This window comes from Choloepus didactylus, chromosome 15, assembly GCF_015220235.1.
Source record: "Choloepus didactylus isolate mChoDid1 chromosome 15, mChoDid1.pri, whole genome shotgun sequence".
NCBI lineage: Eukaryota > Metazoa > Chordata > Mammalia > Pilosa > Megalonychidae > Choloepus > Choloepus didactylus.
The window spans coordinates 50,429,172-50,452,947 of NC_051321.1; the positions used below are offsets into that span (position 1 = coordinate 50,429,172).

General features: G+C 32.7%; 1 protein-coding gene across 7 annotated transcripts in view; it reads right to left on the reverse strand.

Annotated features, from left to right (window-relative positions):
* PCDH15 (protocadherin related 15) overlaps positions 1–23,776 on the reverse strand; it is a 1,822,477-nt gene that overhangs the window by 167,763 nt on the left and 1,630,938 nt on the right. For all 7 annotated transcript variants that reach the window (XM_037804906.1, XM_037804907.1, XM_037804908.1 and 4 more), the window contains 2 exons: positions 13,690–13,830; positions 11,746–11,858 (listed from right to left, as the gene is read on the reverse strand). In XM_037804906.1, the coding sequence (XP_037660834.1) occupies positions 11,746–11,858; positions 13,690–13,830 (254 nt within the window). The remainder of the gene's footprint in view (positions 1–11,745; positions 11,859–13,689; positions 13,831–23,776) is intronic.

A 23,776-nucleotide genomic window follows, 5' to 3' on the forward strand; every position in this document is an offset into this window, starting at 1 on the left:
AGGTTCCACCCCACAAGATTGGATTAAAAGATCATGGCTCTTTTGGGGGACATAATATATCCAAACCAGCAAACTATGTTTCAATGTTTCCCTGATCCTCATAGGATAAAAACTCAAATCTTTAATATGCCAAAATCTCTGCCTCATTCTATACCTCTTTACCCTAATGGTCTCTTCTTCAATCATATTGACCTTTAAATTCTTGGAATGTGTTTTGCTCCTTTACAATTTAGGGCTTTTGCACGTGCAATTTCCTCCTCGTTCTGAAACCTATTATTCCTTCACCTACAAGGCTAATCACTACTTTTATTCAGATCTCAACTGCTGCCATATCCCAAGGAAATTTTATCTGAACTCTCCTATCCCCACCTTTGTGACTTTGCTATAGTGCTCATAAAACCATGTTCCTTTCTTTGATAACATTTATAACACTTTGTAATTATAGTCTGATTCCTGTTATCATTTGATACATTTCTGTCTAGTACATAGATTATAAGATCTCTGAGGGTAGAGACCAAGCATATTTTGTTCAGCATTATTATTCCCAGAGCATTGGATATGCCCAATAAATATTCATTGACAGAATGGGGAAAGGAATGAATGACTTTTGGACAAAACATTCATTCATTTGACTTCATTTTAAATCATTTTCAATGTTTGTCCTCTCCAAGAAATTGTAAATGTAAGAAAGACCATGTCTGCTCTACAAATTATTCTGTTTTACCCTGAGCATAACACTGCCTAGGTAATACATTTTATTGGATAAATTAGTGGATAAAGATGCTGGGTGAGTTAGTAAAATTCAATGAGAAATGACTATAATCCCCCTGTTTCGCTTGTCTCATCAGAAATGACAACTCAAAGAACATTCTGGAAATGTTTGCAAATATACAAGTAAAATAAAGGCTTCACAAACAATTCTGTAAGGGGCTTCTCTCTTGGCTATGGTCATCTTGGATATCTGGACCTTGACTCTAATATTTGGGAATATATTTCTACATGACAATATTTGAAGGAGTTATTTGGTTTTATAAAGATGATTAAAAGGTGTTTTCAAGAATAGCAAAAAAGCATTTGGTAATGAGAACCATAGCTATCACATTTATATTCAATGCATTATTTAAATTAACACTAAAATTGCATGGAAATCAATTCTCCACATTGCAACTAGAGTATTTTCCAGTGTCCACCCCCCCCTGCCGCCAACCAAAGAAATTGGTGATGATCCCTGAAATAATGAGAGTGAATAAACTGACTTCTGATATTTTTGTTTGCTTAGCATCTGCAGTGGATTGAAGAGTGACCCTCCCCCACCAAAGGGAAGTCCACTCAGAACCTTTATATGTGACCTTATTTGGAAAAAAGGTCATTGCAGATTTAATTAAGGATCTTGAGATGAGATCATCCAGGATTTATAGGGTGGGTTCTAAATCCATTGACACATGTCATTATAAGGGACAGAAAGGGAGAAGACCCAGAGACTCAGAGGGGACGGCCCAGCGAAGAGAGAAGCAGAGAGTGGAGTGTGGTGCCTATAAGCGAAGGAAAACCAAGAAATTTTGGCAGCTGCCAGAAGGTAGGAGAGAGGCCTGGGACAGATTCTCCCTTGGAGTCTCTAGAAGGAACCACCTCACTGACATTTTGATTTCTGACTTCTGGCTTCTAGAACCGTGAAAGAACAAATTTCTGTCATTGTAAGGCATCAGTTTTGTGGTGATTCGTTGCAGCGACCCTAGGAACACAGTATAGCTATTACATACCCTAATTTGCCTTTAGGTAATGACATCTTCCCACTGTCTCTGGTTTTGATGATACAGTGTGTTTGTGGCTTGGTTCCAACAGAAGACAGAGAAGGCTCTTTTCTCATACCTGGGCACAGCCACAAGGCCTAAGCAATTAGGATTGTGTCTTCCCTTTTTCTGTATAAACCCCTTGAGAAGAAGGACTATGTTTTAAAAATCTTTGAATGCCCAATAACTATCATAAACCTCTTTCACACATTTTCTCGTTTATGATGCATTGTCATTCCTAGGAAGGCTGACCTCAGGTTAATGTGTCCACATTCAAATGGCAGAGAAGTGCTACAGCCAGGATTCAAACCTCAGGACTCTAATTTCAGAGCCTACACTGTCAAATATTACATTATTTTGCTCAAAAATATTTGTGTTAATTGTTAATAAAGTAATAGTGACATACAATATTAAACTTTACTTGAACCAAAATTCCCCATAGATGCAATGTCATGAAAGAAAAATGGGATCTATAATAACACTCATTGTATGGAAAATAGCATTCTAAATTCTAAACAGGGATTCAAAGTGAATTGTTAGAATGTGAATCTTCTGTTGCTGGAAGACGTGTTTTACTCTGCCACATGAGCAAATTTCAAACCATGCGTAACCTTGAAGATGTGAGGGAGAAACTGAATTCCACGAGGGCACACAGGGAGCCTGTGCTAGCTTTAGTGAAAGATTATCAGAGTCACTCTTTAAATAGTTAAAGAGAGAAAATCTATGATCTATGAAGAAACATTTAAATACAGCCATAAAAAGATGAAAAGGTTATCTTCGGGTAAACTCAACTTTCTTATTAACAATAAATCTAAAAACAGAAAACAATCTTAGCAAACAAGTGATGCTCTCTGTATTATGGGTTTATTTTATATTATATTAATAGTTTTCAGATAATTCTTTCCTTTCATATTCTTTGAAATAAAACCAGTGATTCTTCCTAAACAATTGTGCTTAATGATTAAAATCTCTTTTCTCAAAATCTCAAGTCTGGTATATATAAAAATGATGGTGATGTTCCTCAATGTAAGGTAATTTTAATTCTCTTCCATAATGAGATAGTAACCAGAACACTCACCATTTCCTTGGTCATTGTGCTAATATTGCTTTCATTTTCCATAGTGTATAAAAGTGGATATCTCTAGACTTTAAATAATAGTTTTTCACTATTTTTGCTTATCAGGAAGTGTACTGTTAAATCTTTACAGTCCCATATAAAATCTATTCTAATTCCTCAGTATAAAGCCTCTCTAAAAACTTATTTTAAACGTTTTAAATATAAATTGTATAAAATTTTTGCATTGTCATTTATAACAAAATTAATTCCATTGATCAGCCAACTAATTACCAATTTTTTACTTTAATAGGGAAAACGACAAGACTGCATTTTTTCACTAAAGGTCATTTGAATTTTTAAAATATGCCAAGATAATTCTATGTATAATATTCTTCTTTTTAATTTAATATATTAAATTTGAATAATACTGGCAATTGAAAATGGCTCACAATATTTTCTTTAAGAGTTAGCAAAATATCAACTTGTTCAAGAGGTTAACACAAATATCTTAGGAATATTTACCCATTCTCTTCTTCATATATATAAATATAAATTTTGAATTTCTACTTTTAGGGAAATATTTAAAAATATATGACTCTTTGAGAATGAAAAGTAATGTGATATTATGGAAAAGTTTCATAACTGAGCTGCAGACACATTCATTTTGAATAAATACCAAAGGTATGTTTACATAGGTAGTGTATTTCTCTGAAAAATTTGTAAATACTTGTCTGGTAAAATTTTTAATAATTTGTGTAAGATAGTGCATTTCTCACTCAATAAATATTCATACTTATACTCTATGGTCTATTCCAACCAAATTGACCTTTCCATGATATTTACCTCTAAACCTAAAAACAAGTGAATTCCAGTGTGTACATCATTCTGAGATGAAGGTCAAATATCATTCTTCAGAATGCTAACTCGACCTACTAGAGTCAACCTATTCTCAAATATATTTTATTAATATATTTGCACTACTATTAGAATTTTGATATTTCTGTCTGGATCAAATGAAAGATAGATAAAGTATATTTGCTGACTATGACAGTGTAACAATTTTCCAGAAAATTCAAGTCAATAATTCACTTAAAACCTCTCATCAAATATGGACATGTGGAAGCTATGACAATGTGCCTCACAGACCTCCAACTACAGGGAACACAACTCACCTTGTTTCCCTGTTGTGCCTTGAAATCCTTGCTGTGCTTGTACCAAGACTAAGATTCCTGGAGACTCTCCAGGATAATGACTGAGAATAGCAGAATCTAAGTCAGCTCTCTTCTTGGGAGACACGGGCTCCTCTGACAGATGACTCTAGTTTGATGGATCCCCAACGGTCTTGCAGAAACTGCCTTAAATGGCACAGCAGTTTAGGATGTTTCTACCCAACCTTCTTTCCCTCTCTTCTTTATTTTCAGTCAGAGTGCAATGTGGTATGAGTTTCCCCCAGCCTTATCCTCTTCCTCCTCCTTTCTCTTACACAGGCATTTCCTCTAATAAAATCCTTCCTTATGATATCTCATCTTGGCATCTGCTACTTGGAGGACCTAAACTACCACAGGATTTTAATTGGATTAAAGTTAAAAAGAATTCTTAATATTTTGAAAGACATAAATTAAATTCAAAATAAAGATAAATGTTTAGAAAAACAGTTCTAGGGAAAACAAAGATGAAGAAACTTAATAGATATTAATAAATAATGTTAATATATATTAATGTAGATATTTATATATTAATATGTTAAAATTAAAATGAAGGAGTTGAATAGATACAATGGATATTAATGTAAGTGCAGATGAAACAATTTTTTAAATAGATAACCTTGAGGAATATAGTTAACCACAAATTAAATATAATAGCAATGTGAAAAACTTGCCATAGTTACAAGATGTATTAAACCAGTATAAGAAACTTAAAGTTAACATTTCTTCCATGCTAGTAACTACATAGCTAAGCTATCCTTCCTTTTTTTTTCACATTTATGGCAGACACTGACAGTTACACAGAATTATCTTTCCCAATAACCCCAGTCCTTGTCCAGATCTTGGTAATTCATGGGAAAGCATTTTAGAAGACTCTTTTTTTTTTGCATCTTGGTCTCAAACTTTGTATTAACCACACCCTTAAGGAATTTAACTCACTTTTAGTCATACTACCTAAAAGAGGGAAAGCTGAAATCGATGAAGATTCAGAGAAGAATGTATGGAAAATAGTTTAAAACTAGAAATACAATAACAATAATGTCACTGTAAGGGATAACTTCCCAACATTCAAAGTTATCCAGATTGAAGGGAATGAGTTCCCCATCACTGTAAGTGTTTAAAAAGAGTTTAGTCAACCTAGTGGCAAGGCACATATTAGAGAGATCAAGTATTAAATTATCAGGCAGATTAAGTGATCTTTATAGTCTCTTTCATCCATTCCATGACATGATTTTGAGAACAGAATTATATGAGAGTAAGATTAACCTATTTTTCTACATTTCCAATGAAAGCCAAATTATGGTAAATTGTTTAAATTATGATAGGGGATTGCATATAGATAAAAGAACCTTTTAATCATCTAGATGGTAGTAACTAAAAAAAATTATTAGAATATTTGTGTAAAGTAGTGGCTAAAGCTGGAGAAGATTTTGTGAGAGGGGGAATATTTATAAGTTAAAAGAATAAAGACATGCCATAAAATCTTAAAGAGATTTGTTTCAAGAAAAAGGAAGAGAAGAAGAAGAAAGAATGATCATTTGGTACATGCTAATTCTCTAAGACACTACAAATATTGATACAGACTTTTTTTTTGTCAAAAAGAGAAACTGAAAGAACTGAAGCAAATAGGAGTGATGCAGGACGATGGAGATCTACTACACTTTGAGATTTTTGTTGTGTATATGCTTCTAAATAATGTGGGCATTTGTTTACAATTGTTTTGTAGAAAAGAATATAATACAGTTTAAAGAAAGATATGTCAAACTTTGAAGAATGTAGTGTTTTCTGGAGACTGTAGATGTTCACCTAATGACAAGTAGATTGGAACAGATAACACCTTGATCCTCCATTTACCCTTAATTAAGTGACTCAGTTAAAGATTGTTTGGAAGAGGTTAATAAAATGAGTCTGCTTCAAATATAAGTACCCGAAGGACCAAAGAGAATCAAGTGCATACTTATCTTGAGAGTTGTTATCACTCTGATCGTTATAAAGGTAAACATGTATCTCTATGAGGCAAATTGCCTTTCCCTTAGGAGCTTCCTCCCACCCTTAAAAATTACTTGAATCCAGCCCATCAGGAAACAATTGCAGTTCACAGGATTTTAGGAAAGACAAAACCAAAGCTCTTTTCACACATCATATGACATGTCCCAATATTATAAATTATAAACAGGAAAATATGTGAGAAATTTATTTTCTAATCATGGCAACCTAAATTATTTCACCAACTATTGGGTGGCCTTTGTAAAATCCTTGAATAATTTTTGCAAACTACATTATTTCTTTTTTAAAGAGTCTTTAAATTAATATTAATAAGGAAGTTTCTATTAATAAGGAAGTTTTTAATATGAAAAGGAAATAGTGGAATTACAAGATTAGATATGTGAAAGGAGAGTCTGGCTTTTTATTATGTTGTTACTTTTCTATAGGTCAAATAACCTACTAATTATCTGTCATTAAAAAACTTAGCTGGTAACCCAGCAGGATTTTTCCTTTAGTAAGTTTTAAAGTATTCACTATGATGTTTATTATTTGTTGGTTGCCTACTCTTTTATGCTTTTATAATTTTAGAGAAAGATAATGATAGGTCTATTATTATTTTCTAACAACCGAGCAATTACACAGTAGCTCAACATATAAATGTTTTCAGTTCTAAAAAAGGAAGAGTAGATTTTGTTTTTCTAAGTAAAACTGGTACATTGGGAAATGTTACATTAAATAGTAAATGGCACCTCCCAAACCTCTTCAGTGGTCTTCACAAAAATAATTTTATAGCTCATAATGCTCACTTACACTCTGTTGCATATGTTTTCTTTTTCTTATATGATCAAGGTTATTAGACATCTCAGAAAAAAACGGCTGAAGAAATTAATTAATTGTAACCAAACTGCCAAACTTTAGCTTTATGCCCAGAAAGATTTGGTTTGGAATATGTGATATTAATACTCGATAGGCTGAAATCAATAGAAATATAATACATCAAAAATATTTGAGATTTTCATTGAGATGCATCATTCTCTTATTTTATGAACAATTTGATCTATTTCATTGTTACATATATACAAATAAAATGTTTTCCAATTTATTGTCATTATTTCATTTACCCAACATTGTATATTCTCAATAGAATACAAGTCCATTTAAAATGACTACAGCAATGAACACTTATAACTTGCCTGAAATTACATGTTTATTGTATCTGAGACTGCTAGCTCTCCACCAGCACCATTTCCCATCTTCCTCAGTAATAGAGGTGGAACTGGGACAAAACTGCATAGCAAGGAATAGCCTTTCTTAGCCACATGTGGCCATCTGTCTAACCTTTCATAATGGGATGTGGGTTGAAGTGAAATATGTAACCCCAATCTCACTTGGTTAGGAGGAAGTCTCTGGCTGTGGATTTCTGCTCCTTTCTCCCTTTTCAATCACTGAAACAGAGTTTTTCTGAAACAAAAGGGCGAAGATGGCAGACATTGTGTCAGCATCGGTCCCTGAGTGACTGCACAGAGCAGAATTATCAGCCAATCTAGAACTCTCACTTAGGACTGTCATGTGAGCAAAATACATATTTTTTTTTGTTCTTTAACATTGAATTGTAGGGATTTCCTTGTTACAGTAGTCTACGCTACCCTAACTAATATGATTATCCAGAGATTTAACAGCCATTCCAATGTAAATAAAGTAGCAGTCTGGGAGAGTTTGGTAAGAATTTGGTTTAACAAGTTTATCTTGTTAAACCAAATTCTTACCAAACCTGTCTTTCACCCCTAGTCAGTCGTTGATAACTAGTTTTTCCTAAGGAATTCAAAAGTCTGTACCGGAATGAAGACATCTTTGAGTTGTAAAAACCATGTATACCTTATCCTGCAATGCTACTTATTCTAGATTTTTGCATTCCAGTTGTAACCTAGGATCATCCTATATCCCACACCCTCCAAGAAACAGGAATGTTGCATAAACATTTTGTTTCCCCGCGAAAAATTTTGATTCCATGAAGGGGAAGATTTTCCAACAGGAGTAATTCCAACACAAGTACCTTCTTGATAATCAAGGATTAATTTCTAGTATCTCTAGGAATTGCATACATTCAGCAGAGGCAGTAAATGTATTTGAAGAAATAAGAGAGGGAAAGAGATATAAGAGATATGCATAAAACATTCTTTGTTGCTTATCATTTTTTTCCTGTTAAGAAAGGAGACTGTGTCAGCCTTCGTAGCATTCACAAATGGTGTGAACATGTTGACAAAGCTAGTGGTTGAATACATACATATAAGAATTGAAATATTCTGCCATGAATATTACTTTCAAAAATGACATACTGGGAAATATTGCAACATAAATGTGAAACATTTTTGATATGATTAATACATTATGCAATGAGTTATTGCAAACCAGTAAAATTTTGAATATCTTATATTTGTGAAAATGATGCTAGTTAATATAATGGAATAAATACCCTAAATTTCTTGTCCACATAAGAGTCCACTGAGAATATTCCTACTTAGACAGCTCTCCTCCAAGCTGTGATTCAGGCCTTAGGCTCTTTCTACCTGTGCTTTCACAAATTTTAACATATAGCTCCCAAGGTCTCCTTGGGTGTTTTCTCCATTCCAGCCAGTCATTAACAAGAAGGAGTTAAGCCAGGCTATGAATTGGCACAGATCACTTTGTTCCACATTTTATTGGTCAGAACTCGGTCACATAGCTGAACCTAACTGCAAGGGAGGGTAGGAAATGTACTCTAGCTTTATGCCCGAGTCAGAGAAAAGGGTTTATGAGGCATGTAGACACTCTCTCCTATTTGAATCCCTCAAAATCTTCAGAAGAATGGGAAGATAATCACAGAAGTTAATCAGCAGCAGCTTCAAGCTTTTTTTTTTTAATGGTTCATTCAATAGTTTAGGTAAAATGTAAGCCTATATACACATTTAAATTCAATTATTTACATTTATTAAAAAAGTTGTGTCCTCTGTGCATATTTGGTACAATTTCTTTCTTATCCTAATTTTCTGAGTGTCAGAAACAAAAACCATTCTCTTCAGTACTCAAGTACTTTTGAATCCATTATGGCAATAATATTGATTCTTAGGTAGGATTTTCTTCATAAACTTTAAGTGGCAACAAGATCACTAAACTGCTTCTATACCTCAGAGTAACAAATTAACTGGGATAATCAAGGGCAATATTTGCAACTGTCAGAAATTCTCTTCTGGAGAGTCAAAAATTTTTCCATATGTGTTCTGCTCTTCACGTCAGCACTATGTAATTGGCTACTTTTTGTTCTCTAGTTTTATTAATAGAAACTATTTGCAGTTAGTGTTTCTACATAGAGAAGGCAGGAAATGATAATTATTCACCGAACAAAGTGTGTATTTTTTTAAGAAGTGGCATTAAGCAAGGACCCTTAATAAAGAAAGCTAAATTAGCAATGCCCTAATGTGATCTATAGCCTTGGCCTCAATATTCTAGTGCAAAGAGTGAACACATTATATGGTAATTACAGAAGTTTGGGGACATACCTCAGTTAATAAGAAAATGAGCTCCCAAGGAAAGCCCAGAAAAATGTGGCACCATTCATTGAATTTATTTCAGGGGGAAGTGTTACGCAACTTCCACATTTTTCTTTTCTTGGGGCTTTTGAGGAATGATTTGACTTGGGGTAAGGAAATTTGGAGAAAAAAGGGAGGAATGTTATTGTTTTGAATGGTGAGGATTTTCTGGGTCCATCTCAAATAGTACAATTTTAGTGAGCCTCTGATTTAGATAAATAATTGAGAAACACATCAAGTGAGTGCACATTCATGTTATCTCTTGAGATCAAAATTAAGACTTTCAGGAAAGTTCTCCAAATGCAGAAAATTGTATGTCCCATAGCAAAGAATTTGAGCCCACAGCTAAGGTCTGCCATGCAAAGAAAAATGTTAGATAATTGGCAATAATGGATGTGAGATAGTGAATAGCCTTTTAAAACTGAGATTGCCCAAGAATTCTTATTGTTTACATCTAGTTTAGCCCTTATTGGTTTACATATGTGTTATGCAGGTTTTCTGGTAATTATATTATATAATTTAACTTCACACTAGAGTATTATAAACATTTTATATGACTTTAGCATTCATCTACCTGCTGATGACTTTCAAGTCTTTTACTTCTGGCCAGATTGCTCTCCTGGCCCAGTTGTACATATTATATTACCTACTATACATCTTTTTTCTTACTTTTACCATACATATTTTAGGTACATCCATGCAAACAGCCAAAATTATATGAATCTACTTTCTCACAAAACCTATTTGTAACCGTAATCCATTAATGCCTCTTAGTTGCTCTAAATCATGTGGCTAACTCTCCTTTACCGAGAGCAACCAGTTTTTCCTAAAAGTACCCATTTACATCCTTTGAACCTCTTTCCTTACTTTCCTTGCCCTGCCACTGTGAACTGTCTTCATTCTGGCCCTCATTATTTCTCCCTGTCTCCACTCTTAAATTTAAAAAAACTAAGGTAAGTTTTCTATAATGAAAATTCCACAATATCAGCACCCCTTTTCCTCTTCCCTCACTACCTTAGCCCTGCCCTAAGCTTAAAATTCTGAAATAATTTTAGAAATTATGAGAGCAGTAAAATTCAAATTCGAGAACACAATAGAGTCCTCCATTATCCAAAATCTTCATTTTTCTGAAGCCTCAATAGTGTCATTGTCCAATTTCTAATTTGTCTCTGGCCAGACTGAACTAAAAAAAAATCTGCAACTCAATATAGTCTCTCATAACCCTAATTTATACTTCTGTATATGTTGATTCTTTAGCACTGAACATCCTTCTATATCCTTTTTCCTTCCATCTACAGCTGAAAACTAGGCTCCTCATAGTCAGAGTTAGTTGTCTCTCCAACATGCTATGAACCTATTATTGCATTTTCACAGTGTATTAAAATTTTTTATATACATCTTTGTTTTCAACACTGGGCTGTGAGCCTCTGCAAGGCACTGAATGGCTGTCTTTTAATGCTATATCCAGCCTGAGTATACAGTAAATACACAGGATAGAGTGAGCCTTCTTCAAACATTTGCTGAATAAAACTATATCTTATGGGGATTAACCTGCTAATAACAGTACTTTAATGTTTTAATTTAATGGAGACAAAAAAATCATGAAAGAAAATTCTATTTTATTTACAAGAGACCGTTACCAACTTTGTCATTAGTCAAATACAATCATGAAGCAGTCATGAAATACAGTAATTGTAATTTCCTTATTTTTTCTTCAATAGAGTTTTTACTTCCTAAGGATAATTCAACTGATTATATGAGAACTGTCATTTATGATTATTTGTCAAAATATCAAAAATTGGATGAGGTATTTACTTGGCAATAATGGGAAACTAAATATCTATTCATCTATTGAATTCATTAATCACTTGGAATTTATACCAAAAATATAACAATGTATTTTTTAAAGCTTACTTTAATTACTGTTAAAAGAACCATTATTTATTAGAGCATCCCTAAAGTAGACATCCTTTTGTACTAAATGTCATATCAATTATATTAACTTTTAAAGTAATGTGACGTGAATTTAGAACAACTTAAACTAGAACTGGAATCCCACTGCATTGATAAATACATAGAATATCAATTTTGAGAGGTCAATAAAATCTTTATATATTTCAAAAATGGATAGGAACCAATACCTGTATTCCTCTTGTGTGAAGCGTGGGATTTCTCCAGGATGTAAAACAAGAATTTTCACTGTGGCACTGCTGGACATCACAGGTTCACCATCATCAAAAGCTACAACCACCAACTTAAAAGGTAATAATAATTCATATTAAAGACTAGTAACAAGAAGAGAATAAAACTATTATTGTTACAGGTATGTTTGTCATCACTGGACTTGCAGGGTTCCAGAGAGGGAGCAAAGATCACTTTCAAACCATGTAGCAGACCCAGCATTAGGATATGCTACCCGTGTTCTTATTTGATGTTAACAATAATCCCCTAATTAGATATTATTTACATTTGCCAGATAACAAAACTCAAAGAAGTTAGGTTTCTAACGTTATGATACAAAAATATCAGTAAAACTGGTATACGATACTTTCTCTCCAATTATAAACTGCTCTTTCCTCAATTCCACTAGTCCTACAATAAAAACATCTGCCTTTATTGCACCAACACGCTTACTTAAAAAGTGTCACATTCAGTCACATCAGTAGCAAAAAGCTAATTGTTTTGCTTGTGCAAATAAATTAATTTTTCCTTTGATTTGTCTGCAAGATTATAGGGCAAAAATAATTCACTCTGGAGAATAAGCCATGGATGCCTTTATAGTTTTAACACATTTGGAAATGCAGTTTCTGAAAACTAATTAAAATATACGAAACCATGTTCATTCTGTTTAGCAGACATTGTTCAAACAATACAAACTAAAGAAATGTTTAAGTTAAAAATATTAGGTTGAGATAGCTACACATTAATTACTTCAGTAGCTTTTTCTCATGAGCTTACTTCAGTAGCTCATTTTCTTTGATAACCTATATTAAACCATATAGGATTCTAATGTATACTTTTAACAAATATCAAATATTTTCAAAACTTTACTTTTCTCTGGAATGTATATCATTTTGGAAGTTGCGGGTAATAATTTCAAGTAACTTAACCTGTATCGTGGAAGACCATAACCAAGAATCATACTTAGGCCCACAAGTTACCTTCAGATGGACACTAGTTTATAAACAGAACAATTATTCAAAATAGCAATAAAACTATGTAAGACATAGTGCCCACTGATATTCACAAGGTTAATTTGGAAAAGTATTCCCTCAGGGTATGATCAAAGGCTTTATTCACAAATGACAAAAATTGTTCTTAAAAACTACATAAAATTGAAACTTTCAAACACTTAATAAAATGGATTATTTGCTATAATATGTAATATTTTTCAATACTTTCTTGACATGTAGAAACAAGCATTTTATTAGTTATATATTACAATATATTTTTAAAAAGAAAAGAGGTAATATGTTCAATGCTACTGGTAATTAAAGAAAAGTAAAATATAAAAAAATCTAATGAATATATACTTTCTCTAGCAGATATGCAAAGATTAAAAATATAAAAAATATCCAGGGTTGGGTGGTATTAGGAAAACGGGTACTCTTCTGAAAGTTGGAGGGTGCAGGGTTGGGGTGGTGGCATTTTTTCAAATTTTCCTGCAGGATAATATATCAAAAGCACATAAACTTGATCCAGCAAGTTTGCTTATTAAAGTAATAGCATCAATAGCATTTATTGGCATGGATAATGTATTATTAAGTTTAAAAAGCACTATGGATAATATGCTTATGCTATTTTAAAACATATATTGGTTTGCATATATTTTTATGAGATGTAATCATATGGATGGAAATTAAATGGAAATCTCTGGTTATCTCCAAGGGGTGAGATATCAATTGATTTTTTAAAATTTTTACTTAAGTGTATTTTCTAAACTTCTATAGAAGTTTTGTTTTGTAATCTAAAAAAATATTGAAAAGGAGATAAAAGGAAAGAAAAGAAATACGATAATCTCTCCAACCAAACTCTCAATCAAGTTAAACAACAAATAGACAACACTCAGATAATGACACACGGACCTTAAAAATTGTAGTAGGCTCTTCATTAAGATTGACTCGAGTTATCACTCTTCCAGAATCTTCTTCCACATCAAAAATACTGGCAGGGTAAGGAAACTGGACATCATCTACTCTATACCTCACACGACTTGCAGGTAATCCCTACAATGAAATTGCATATCATTAATTTACATTCATAAAGTCAAATAAAGGGCAGTGAAAATGTGAAACTGATTTGTAAAATGATTGGGCCATTAGAAGGTAAAAATTGCATTTCATGATTTCATACTTACAGGTTTGAATTGCAGCAGAATTTTCATTTCTTTAGGAAAACTAAATCTGAATCAATGATCGTCCTTATTACAGATTATTTGAAAATGATTTATTTGAGAGGAAAAACTAAAAGTTTATTTGGAAATCTTCTTACAATACATAATCCTTACGTTCTTCCCCAATACCCAGTGTCTCCTGTGACCATTATATGTTATTTTTTAAATTATACTTATTTGGCCCTGTCTGTGATATTCAGAGGATGATAAAGCATGGAGAATTGTGGCAAAATGGAAGAATGGGAATGTAAGGGAAGGAGATCAAAATTATTTACTGTCTACTCTCCTAGATGGTTTACCTAAATCACTTTAATTAATTCTCACACTTTTTTGTGATTATAGTAGTAATATTAATAATAATGATAGCATCTGTTATTTGTTGAATGCTTATTTTATGCCAAGAACCACTATAAAGAAGTACATTTATACTCTTGCAACCATTACAACCATTACACAGGTAATGGACTTGAACTTGAGGTAAATACTGCTGAGTTGTAGACATAGGTTAAGATAAATTAGAATATCAAACAAAATAATTCAGTTTTAATGAAATAAATTAAATTAATATTTGATAATTAAAAAAAATTAAAATAACTATAGTAGGAACAGTTAAAACTTTGTTGGGTGGTCTCCTTTATATTAGGATTTAGCTTGGTTTTATTTTGAATTGCATAGGATGATCCAGGGTGGAAACTATAATCTTTTCAGTGTTTAGGCCTGTAAATCTCTTAACTGAGTCCAGTAGTCAAATAAACAACTCAGGCAAAAAGCTTGTACATAGTGAGGTTTGACTTCAAACTATACTACAGCACAAAATTCCTTAGAGAAAAAGTACCTTGTAGATCACCTCTAATTGGCAATATTCCAATACAGGAGAAATAAAATTGTATCTCCCAAAGGTTGTTGCTTTGGTTGGACTTAATGAACTTCAGTGTGATGACATTAACTGGTGTTGAGGGACACCATGAGGAATTTTGGGGAGTCACAGTGTCTAGCTTAAGAATGGTTCTGAGATTGTTGTTCTTTGCATTGCCATATCTTCTTCATGACAGTCCTAAAATGGGATTTGTTTCTTGTATTGGTTCCTGAATCTCTACACTTCTTAACAATCAGTTTATGTTAATGGTTATGTGACTGAATATTGACAATTTATAGTCTTAAAAAAATCTTTTGCCTAGAAGCAAATGTCTCTCTCTCTCATTCTCTTTCTGTATGTAATTTGGGGACAACATTTTATATTTGTTTCTTTATTACATGCTTAATTTTTAAATAAATGTTACTGTACTCATTTTTTCCTTTTAAGAAAAAGTGAAATAAAATTACATAGACATAAATAATAAAATATTAATTTTGAAAATAGTTCTCACCCATTTTTTCTACTGAGACACACTTCTACATGTGTGTAAAAATCACACTCAAGATAACTGATAACATCTTGAAGCAGCTACTTTTAACAGCTGGGCTGTGGCATAAATAAGAGAATTCTTAAGACACATACAATTCCTTAATGATTATCTGTAAGTTCAGTCCTTTCATATATTACACATCACAGTTGATCTTTACCTCCTTGAACACATTCTTTATTTAGCCACTTCACTCTTCTCTCTTTCTTCTTCCTTACTGGCTACTCTCTCAGACTCTGCTTGCTCTCACTCTTCATGGCTTCAAAATTTTGGAGTGTTCCACGGTTATACCACAGATACTTCAGTCTTCTCTACCTATACTCTAGGGCCTGGTGATCTCACTCAGTCTCATGCCTTTAAATACCTTCTATTTTCTCATAACTCCCCAATTCAAATTTCTGATAAAGCTTTCATTCTTTAAACTCCAGATGAGTGTATACAGTTGTCAACAAGATATTCTATTATTGACTTGATATATCTAAACCATAGTCCTGATTGCCTCTTTAAACTTGTACTTCTTCTGCTCTAGGTAAATGGTCCCACCTTTTACGAAATTGCTTTCTTTCAAAGCCTAGGAATGAAACTCAATCCCTTCTCTTCCTCTTAACCTAAGCGTGGATTATCACTGAGTTTTGCCAAGGCCTCAGTGAAAGCATACTCTAATGTAAATCAGTTTTCATCCCCTCCAACCATCTGTCTTAGGCAGTAGACTCTTAATTTTCTCTCTGCTTGCATGCCATTAAAATTATCTTCCAAAAATTATAAACCATCTTGTATCCCTACTCAAAATCCTTCAAACATTTTCCATTACTCACAAAAATTAAATCCAAACTCCTTACCATGGTCTACAAGACCCTAGAGACATCCTATCTAACCTATCTATCTTCATTCCTTTGCCAATTGCCATTTTTCCTTCCTCATTGCCTTTACCTTATGCCTGCTACACTCTTCTCCCAGATTTTCAGCTACTAAATATACACTCTGTCTCTTCCCCATGCACATTCTAACTTGTCACTTACGTATTTTTATTCAACAACCCTATCTGAAATCATAGCAAATATTTTATGTTTACTTTTTTTACTTTCTTTCACATTAGAATGTACAGTCTGTATCTCAACATCATGACTGGTGCCATATAGGCATGCAAAGAGTATCTGGATGCATGAGTTACCAAATGAATAATCACATGCCAAGATTTCCAGACACACTGATTGATAGTTAAAGTATTTACATATTTCAAGATTTTGGAAATATAACATATTGGAAATATCTTGAGAGGATGGATTTACATATGAATGGATTTACATTTACATATGAATCACTTGGTAGTGGATGGTCATTTCAGTCACTGGGGAAGTGTACAAAGAAGGTTTTTTGTTTTCTGTTTGCTTTTTTTTTTTTACAAAAATCTTTCATTTGGATTATTATATTATAATCACATACAATGACAACTGTTTGTATTTTGATAACAATGATAACAGCAGGCACTGTTAGCTATCGATCTGAGTGTTTTACTATGTATCAGGTTATGCACACTACTTGCATTCTCATATTTTTCCTTGCAAGAAATATCCAGGACTTGATATGAATATTACCCATAGTTTGCACATGAGGGAATCAAAGCATTTAGAATTAACTCATGTCCTGAAATTTCCCTAGCTAGTAAGTGAAAGTATTATTACTTGAATTAAGCTTGCCTGATACTAAAACACAGATCCTTAAACCTTAAACCAACTTTATTGTATTTATCTTTGATATCTTAAAGACAATAGTCCTTTAACATGAAAATAACATAGCAGCACAATTAAGCAAAATTCTTAGGGAAGATGCTTTAGAATTGGATTTCCTAGTAAATCTTGTCTATGGTAGCCTTCGTGTACTCTCCAAGAGATTATGCAACACATAATCTATGCTCCTTTTAGATGAAGAGGCAAATGATGAAAAAAAAATTATAGCAAAAACTGTTTCAAGAACAGATTTTCAGAGTTTCTGCTAGTATGAGTATCCATCCAGCCTACAGTATAAAACATAGTAACTAAAATTCCTTATGGCAATCACAAATTAGTTACTCACTTTAATAAAGCTGAAGTGTTTGTGGTATTTTTGGAATTATGCCTTTGAATTTATAAATTAGAAAAAGCAAAAGTTCTGGTATATGGAGTGCTATATCTCAGACATGTAGAATATTTAGCTTTCCAGAACATACTAGAACTTTCTTAAAAGGTCATTATGGTTAAGATTGTATGTACATGAACACATATGTTATATATTAGTCATATAAATATATTTTTAATTCTATAATTTCAGTTATTCTACAGATTACCACCGCATCATGAAAGTGTGATCCTGGAATGTCATGGTTAGCCAACAAGAGACATTTTAATGACTTCCTTTATCACATTTATTATCACGGCACCATATTTTATTTTGTATCACTTGATAAGACAAGTAAATACCTAAAATGTTTTAGATTTTCCTTCAAATATATTCAAAAGTTTTTCTTTCTCTTTCATTCCCTCTTTCCCTTTCCTCTTCTTTCCTCCTTTGCTCTCTCTCCCCTCCCTCTATCTATCCCTCCCTCTCTCCCTCCCTTCCTTCCTTCCTTCCTTCCTTCTTGGTTCCAAGTTCTAAGTTCCAAGTTCCAAGTTCCTTTTAAAATAGGCTTGCCTTTATAGTTAAATAATGAAACTATAAAATATGTGAAAGTGTTGGCATTAGGAGACCACTTCAATCAACATGCCTAACATTGTCACTGGGACATTTGTAACATGAACTGGGTCAAATGCCTGACTTTAAGAAGTTGTAAAATTACTATGGCTTTAATCTGGTAGAAAAAAAATGTCATTTTGAAGCCCAGAAATTCAAGCAGAATTTTTTAAAATGTCATTATAAATTTTATCATTTAAAATCATTTATCATTACCCTTTAATACTTGATTCCCTAAAAACAAATTAATGGATACATCAAGATATTCTAATGTACAAAGATCACTATCATTAAGTATATTTTTTAAAAGTAAAATAAAAATAATCTATTGAGTTTATGAATTATACATTTTAATAATTATGATATTGTCACTTGTAAACATTCAAATTATCATTCAGATAAATGTTAAATTTACTAAATATGTTTTATCCATTAAATTATGCTATGAATTGAGGAATCTGTCTTTATTCTTACATATTTCCAACTAGTTGGCATTTCTCCCAGTTGAACACATGACCCAGTTAATCATATTTTTAAATAAACCAAACTATGAATACATTCTTAAAATTAAAATGAAAATATTTAAATTATACTTTCTATTCAATTTATGATAATATGCCATATATATTAAACTGTATCTATCCATTTCTTGAGAGTTTTTTTGGATCATCATTTTGAAGGAGAAGAGCAATCTTTTTATCAAATAAATCAATCATTACAATTTTGTTACTATGACAACAGATGCCTTTTTTTGTAGCATTTACAAATTGTGATAGAATCATCCTAATAGATGAAAGCAGTTTTTTAAAAATTTGCTTTCTTAAAGTTTATACTAAATTGAAACTAGGTTGCGGTTTGATCTTTAAATGACAGCAAATGATTTCATGGTGTCACACTCTGATCAACCACATTTATTGGTCTCTATTTAGGTCTGGAGGAATCTTAGGGAGGTCACTAGTTATCTATCTGTCTTCAGACACTATCTCCACTAAACCATAGCATTCAGATAAAATTTTAAAAGATCATAGCAAAAGAAATTTCATAATCTTTTTAAGAAACCCAATGTAACATTTATGGGCTTTGCCAATTAGAAAGACCCTTCCATGTATCTAAACACTTGATGAAACCAAACCTCAGTCTGTCCTTGAAAGCGATGCTACATAGTTGCTCCTTTTCTTCAGAGCAATATAACTTTTCTAGTTTTGAAGACCATTTTTGCGAAGACCTTGCTTTATTAGAAAGAAATTTTGAATTCTCTCGTTACACACTTTGGCATCCTTTTCTCTCCTTTAATATATTTTTATATATTTCCCCATGCACTTTTAACTTATAGTTGTTTTAGAAATGTATTCAGTCTTGGAATAAAAAGAATAGAACAATTATCTGATTGCTTTATATCTCCTTCAAGGAAAACATGCTTTAGCTATCTACTCAATGGAATGAATTTAATTTTATTCTTTAATTCAGCTGGCTTAATTAAAATTTCTATTCCTTGAAATGGATATTTTAGTCAGATGGGGTAAAATGTATTCTGCAATTCCAGACAAGATAAAATTTCTAGGAAGTATAATACATACTTTGGTTCACGATGACTTATGGAAACTTAGTAGAGAATCCCATAAAATGTAAGGAATACAGCAAAAAGAAAGGAGGATCGATTTAAACAATTTGCAAATTTTACTTTATTTGCCTATACACCATGAAGAGGCATTATCAAAGAAAAAATTTCCAGAAAGAAGCAAAGCATAAACATTAATTTAACAGGAAAGTGGGGGAATTGTCTGCAAAGGTTATTTGCTCAGTAGGCAGTGGTCGATAAGGAAGAGTTTCTCATTATTCTGCCCCTTGGAGTCTTTTGGAGGGTTAATACAATTAATGCCTTATTTAAAATTTTACAGAAATTGAGGACATGTGAGAAAGATGGCAGGATAGCTTTGCTGAAGCCTCCTTATCTACCATGATAGTTACTTCTATAAATTGAGCCAACTCTGTCCATTAGAACAAGTGTTTCTTGAGATAACTGTTTTCAAAGACTGATGAGGGGCTGGTACAGCAATCCTCCTTTGTTTCAACTCTCATTCTCCAAATCATCCTTTGATATTTTTTCCAGAATTTTCTAAGAAGCAAAACACTTTCTTTTAGAGGGATGCATTTCCCTAAATAAAATGTTCAAAATGGAACCATGGCATTACTGAATGCTTATTCATTTAAGCTGTGCTGAAAACCTTGATTTGACATCAGATATAATTGAAATTAACCACAATTGAGAACAAATCCCAAAGGACTTTTATGTTTTATATAGTTAAACATAAAATATATTTAACTTTAGTTGAAAAACTAGTATTATGGAACTAAATAATAACAAATTTATTTCACATGTGATATTTTTTCATAGAGAAATTTTTAAATGTGCAAAATATTAGAACTTTAAAATTTTATGAATTATTTACTCCCTATCACTTAGCCTCTTTCTTGTATGTTTATAGCACCAGGATTAATGCTAGGTAATGTTCACTGTATGTGTTTGTGTGTGGGTTTGTTTAGTCCATTCATTCGTTTATTCATTTAACACATTTACTGACTGGACACTGCTGAGTCCTGGGAGTACTGAAAATGAACAACCTCACAAAGCTCATCTCATATCCCCTCCTTTCTGTTTTTCAATAACAGTAATCCAGCTACATTGACCTTATAAAATACCCAGCTCATTCCCATCTCGGGGCTTTTCAGCTTGTTCTCATTGCCTCCAGCACTCTTGCAGGGCTACCTCCTTCTAATGTTTAGAACTCAAATGACACCTCCTCTCTATATACCCACCCATACACCATTCTTTGGCACATATCAGTGTCTGAAATAATGCATCTTGACGCTTATCTCCAGGGGGCAGCACTCTTATAGACTTCCACGGGAACGGCTACGTGAGTAACACCCCTGGAGCTGTAAATGTCTATAACCTGTGCTCCTGTTTGTAGCAGCTACTGGCACCTGTTTTGAGAGCAGAAAGGAAGTAAAAATTACCTCAATGTGTTTAGGAAAGAGACTTGAAAAAAAGAAATGATATTAGAACCTATGAAAACATAGCTCCCAAAAGTAGAAGGTAGATGGAGATTCTTTGTTTAAATAGATTCTTGGGTATAATATTGAGGATATAAAACCATCTATCAGCGTGAAAGCTCTTCCTTTTTTTTTTCTCGACTGAATGAATGTAAATCACAATCTCTTTCCTATTTTTCAGCCTCTTTCCTTATATTCTATGTTATTTCCTATATTTAATACATTATGTTGTTAAGCCAAACCTTTAAAATGAATGTCATAACCCAGGATTTTTCTAAAGGATAAACCCTCATATGATCTATATTAATAGGATATAGAGGATATTGTCTTATACTAACTACCCTACACAATGTGTTAAATCTGAATCATGCAGGGTGTTAACCTATTATAGAACAAGGCTGAGATTTCTGAGTAATACTTCTAGTCACTGAAAGAAGAATAGCTAGATCCTGGTAATTTTCTGTACGGTCTAGAGGATCTCTAATGCCAACACTAGGGACGTTAGAAATAGGTTTGTAGGGCTCGTGATATTTGCCAGCCCTAATTGCCCTCAGGAAGGACATTATTTATGACATCTATCAATGAATGAAGGGATTAATTTTCTTGTTCATGTATTAGACTTCTTTACAAATATGGTTTAAAGTACTATGTGATTTATTTAAATATCATGTGGTTTCCAAAATGTAAAAGGCGTGATATCAACTGTATGATGCTCTTTTATCTAACGGTTTTAGCATGAGACAACATTTCTGGAGCACCCATTCATTCAATTTACATGGTGATAATATGAACCAGGCAATTTTTCTAAGTAATGGGCATAGAACAGATAAAAAAATCCTCTCATGATGGAGCTTACATTAGATTATTTGATGGAAAAGTGATATAATTTTATACAACCAGGTTAGAATATTAATGTAGCAGAATAAATGCAAATTCAGATTGAGAATACAGAATTTTAAGATTTTACTTTCTTTTTTTTCTCAATTTTTACTTTCAGTTTCTATTCTTAGATTGAGTATTAATACAATGTGTTTTGACTTAATGATGGTGAAAATATAATTAATTAGCATATAAGGTAACTGCAAACCAGTGTGAAAGATGTTCCAAACTCGCAAATATAGGAGATTTCAATGAGAATATAATGGGCCAAAATAATTATGTCCTTAATATTTGGGGATATCCTGATTTAGTCATTTTTCTTAAATACATAATTATCAAGAAATTACTTACCCAGATCCACATAATTTTCTTCGTAATAATGGCAATCACATTGTGTCAGGGAATACGAAAACTTTTTATTATCATTGAATATACATATTAAGCAATTTGTTCTCAAGTACACAAAGATTTCTCTCCCTGGTGTAGTTTCCAAAATTATTCTTTGCCCAATGTCTTTGAAAGCAATTAATCTGATTTATTTTGTAACAGTGTAATTGACAAAATCTTACAAGTATGATTTATCATCAAACAATATCATAAGTTGATTTGTATGATTCTTTGCAGTCATAATGACTTAGTCTTGTTTAGTGGTTTTAACTGGATGCTAAGGTTTCCTTAAAAATTACTAGGAAAAAACTTTGCGTCAAACTCTTCATTTAACCACTGAGAAGACTGTGTGCTTTTTTTCCTTCCTCTCCCGTCCCTCCTTATTACTACTTCAAGTGACTAATATGCTTTGAGAACCTAATGGATCAGTGCTTTTCTGGCAGTTTGCTTATGCCAACTGTCACTTATTAAATAATATGTGTGTGTGTGTGTGTGTAGTTCCATTTCCACAGGTATGGTATTAACATAGCTATTAAAGATCCTAAGAAATATTTGCTGCAAGGTTAGTTATCACTGTCTTCTGTGAAAAATGTTTTTCAAGGTAAACAACTTAATATCCTAAAGACACCAAATAACACATTCCTTATACAATGTCTTCACCTAGACAGGTTTGTTAAATGTTTTATAAAGATGCCATTGGGCACACACTCAAGTTTCTTCATTGAAATCAACTGACATAGCCAAAGGAACTTAAAAATAGGGATCCACCTTTGCCAGAGTTAGTAATTAGTGATCCTGTCCCCTCTGCCTTAAAACCCTCCCATTTTACTAAGAATAAAAGCAAGAATTTTTAACACTGTCCTCATGTCTTACAAGACCCTACAGGATTCCCACTCAGGTTTATCTCTCAAGCCTCATCCTGAAAAGCGTCCTACCTTTCCTTCTGAAACTTACCTTTCTTCCTCCTATTTCAGGGCCTAATTCTTCTGTCATGCTGCTTTGCTTTGGAAACAGCCTATTTCCTTCAGACCTCAGCTTAAATTCACTTCCTTTAGAATCTCCCTTGACTCTCCAGGCCTGAACTCAGGATCCCCTTCCCCGTATCACAATATCCTAAACATACCTTTCTTAGAGTTTTACAAGGTCTGTCTGTTTATTTATTTATTTATTTTATTAATTTGATTAATTTCCATCTCTTTAACTGATTTTGACATTCTGAGGTTAGAAAACATGACAACTTCATCCTTGACACAGTATCTGTTACATAATAGATGCTCCTTAAATAATACTGGACTCATCCACCTGTAATAAATGTCGAGAGATTTTTATTTTGGTTGGATCTCAGGGGCA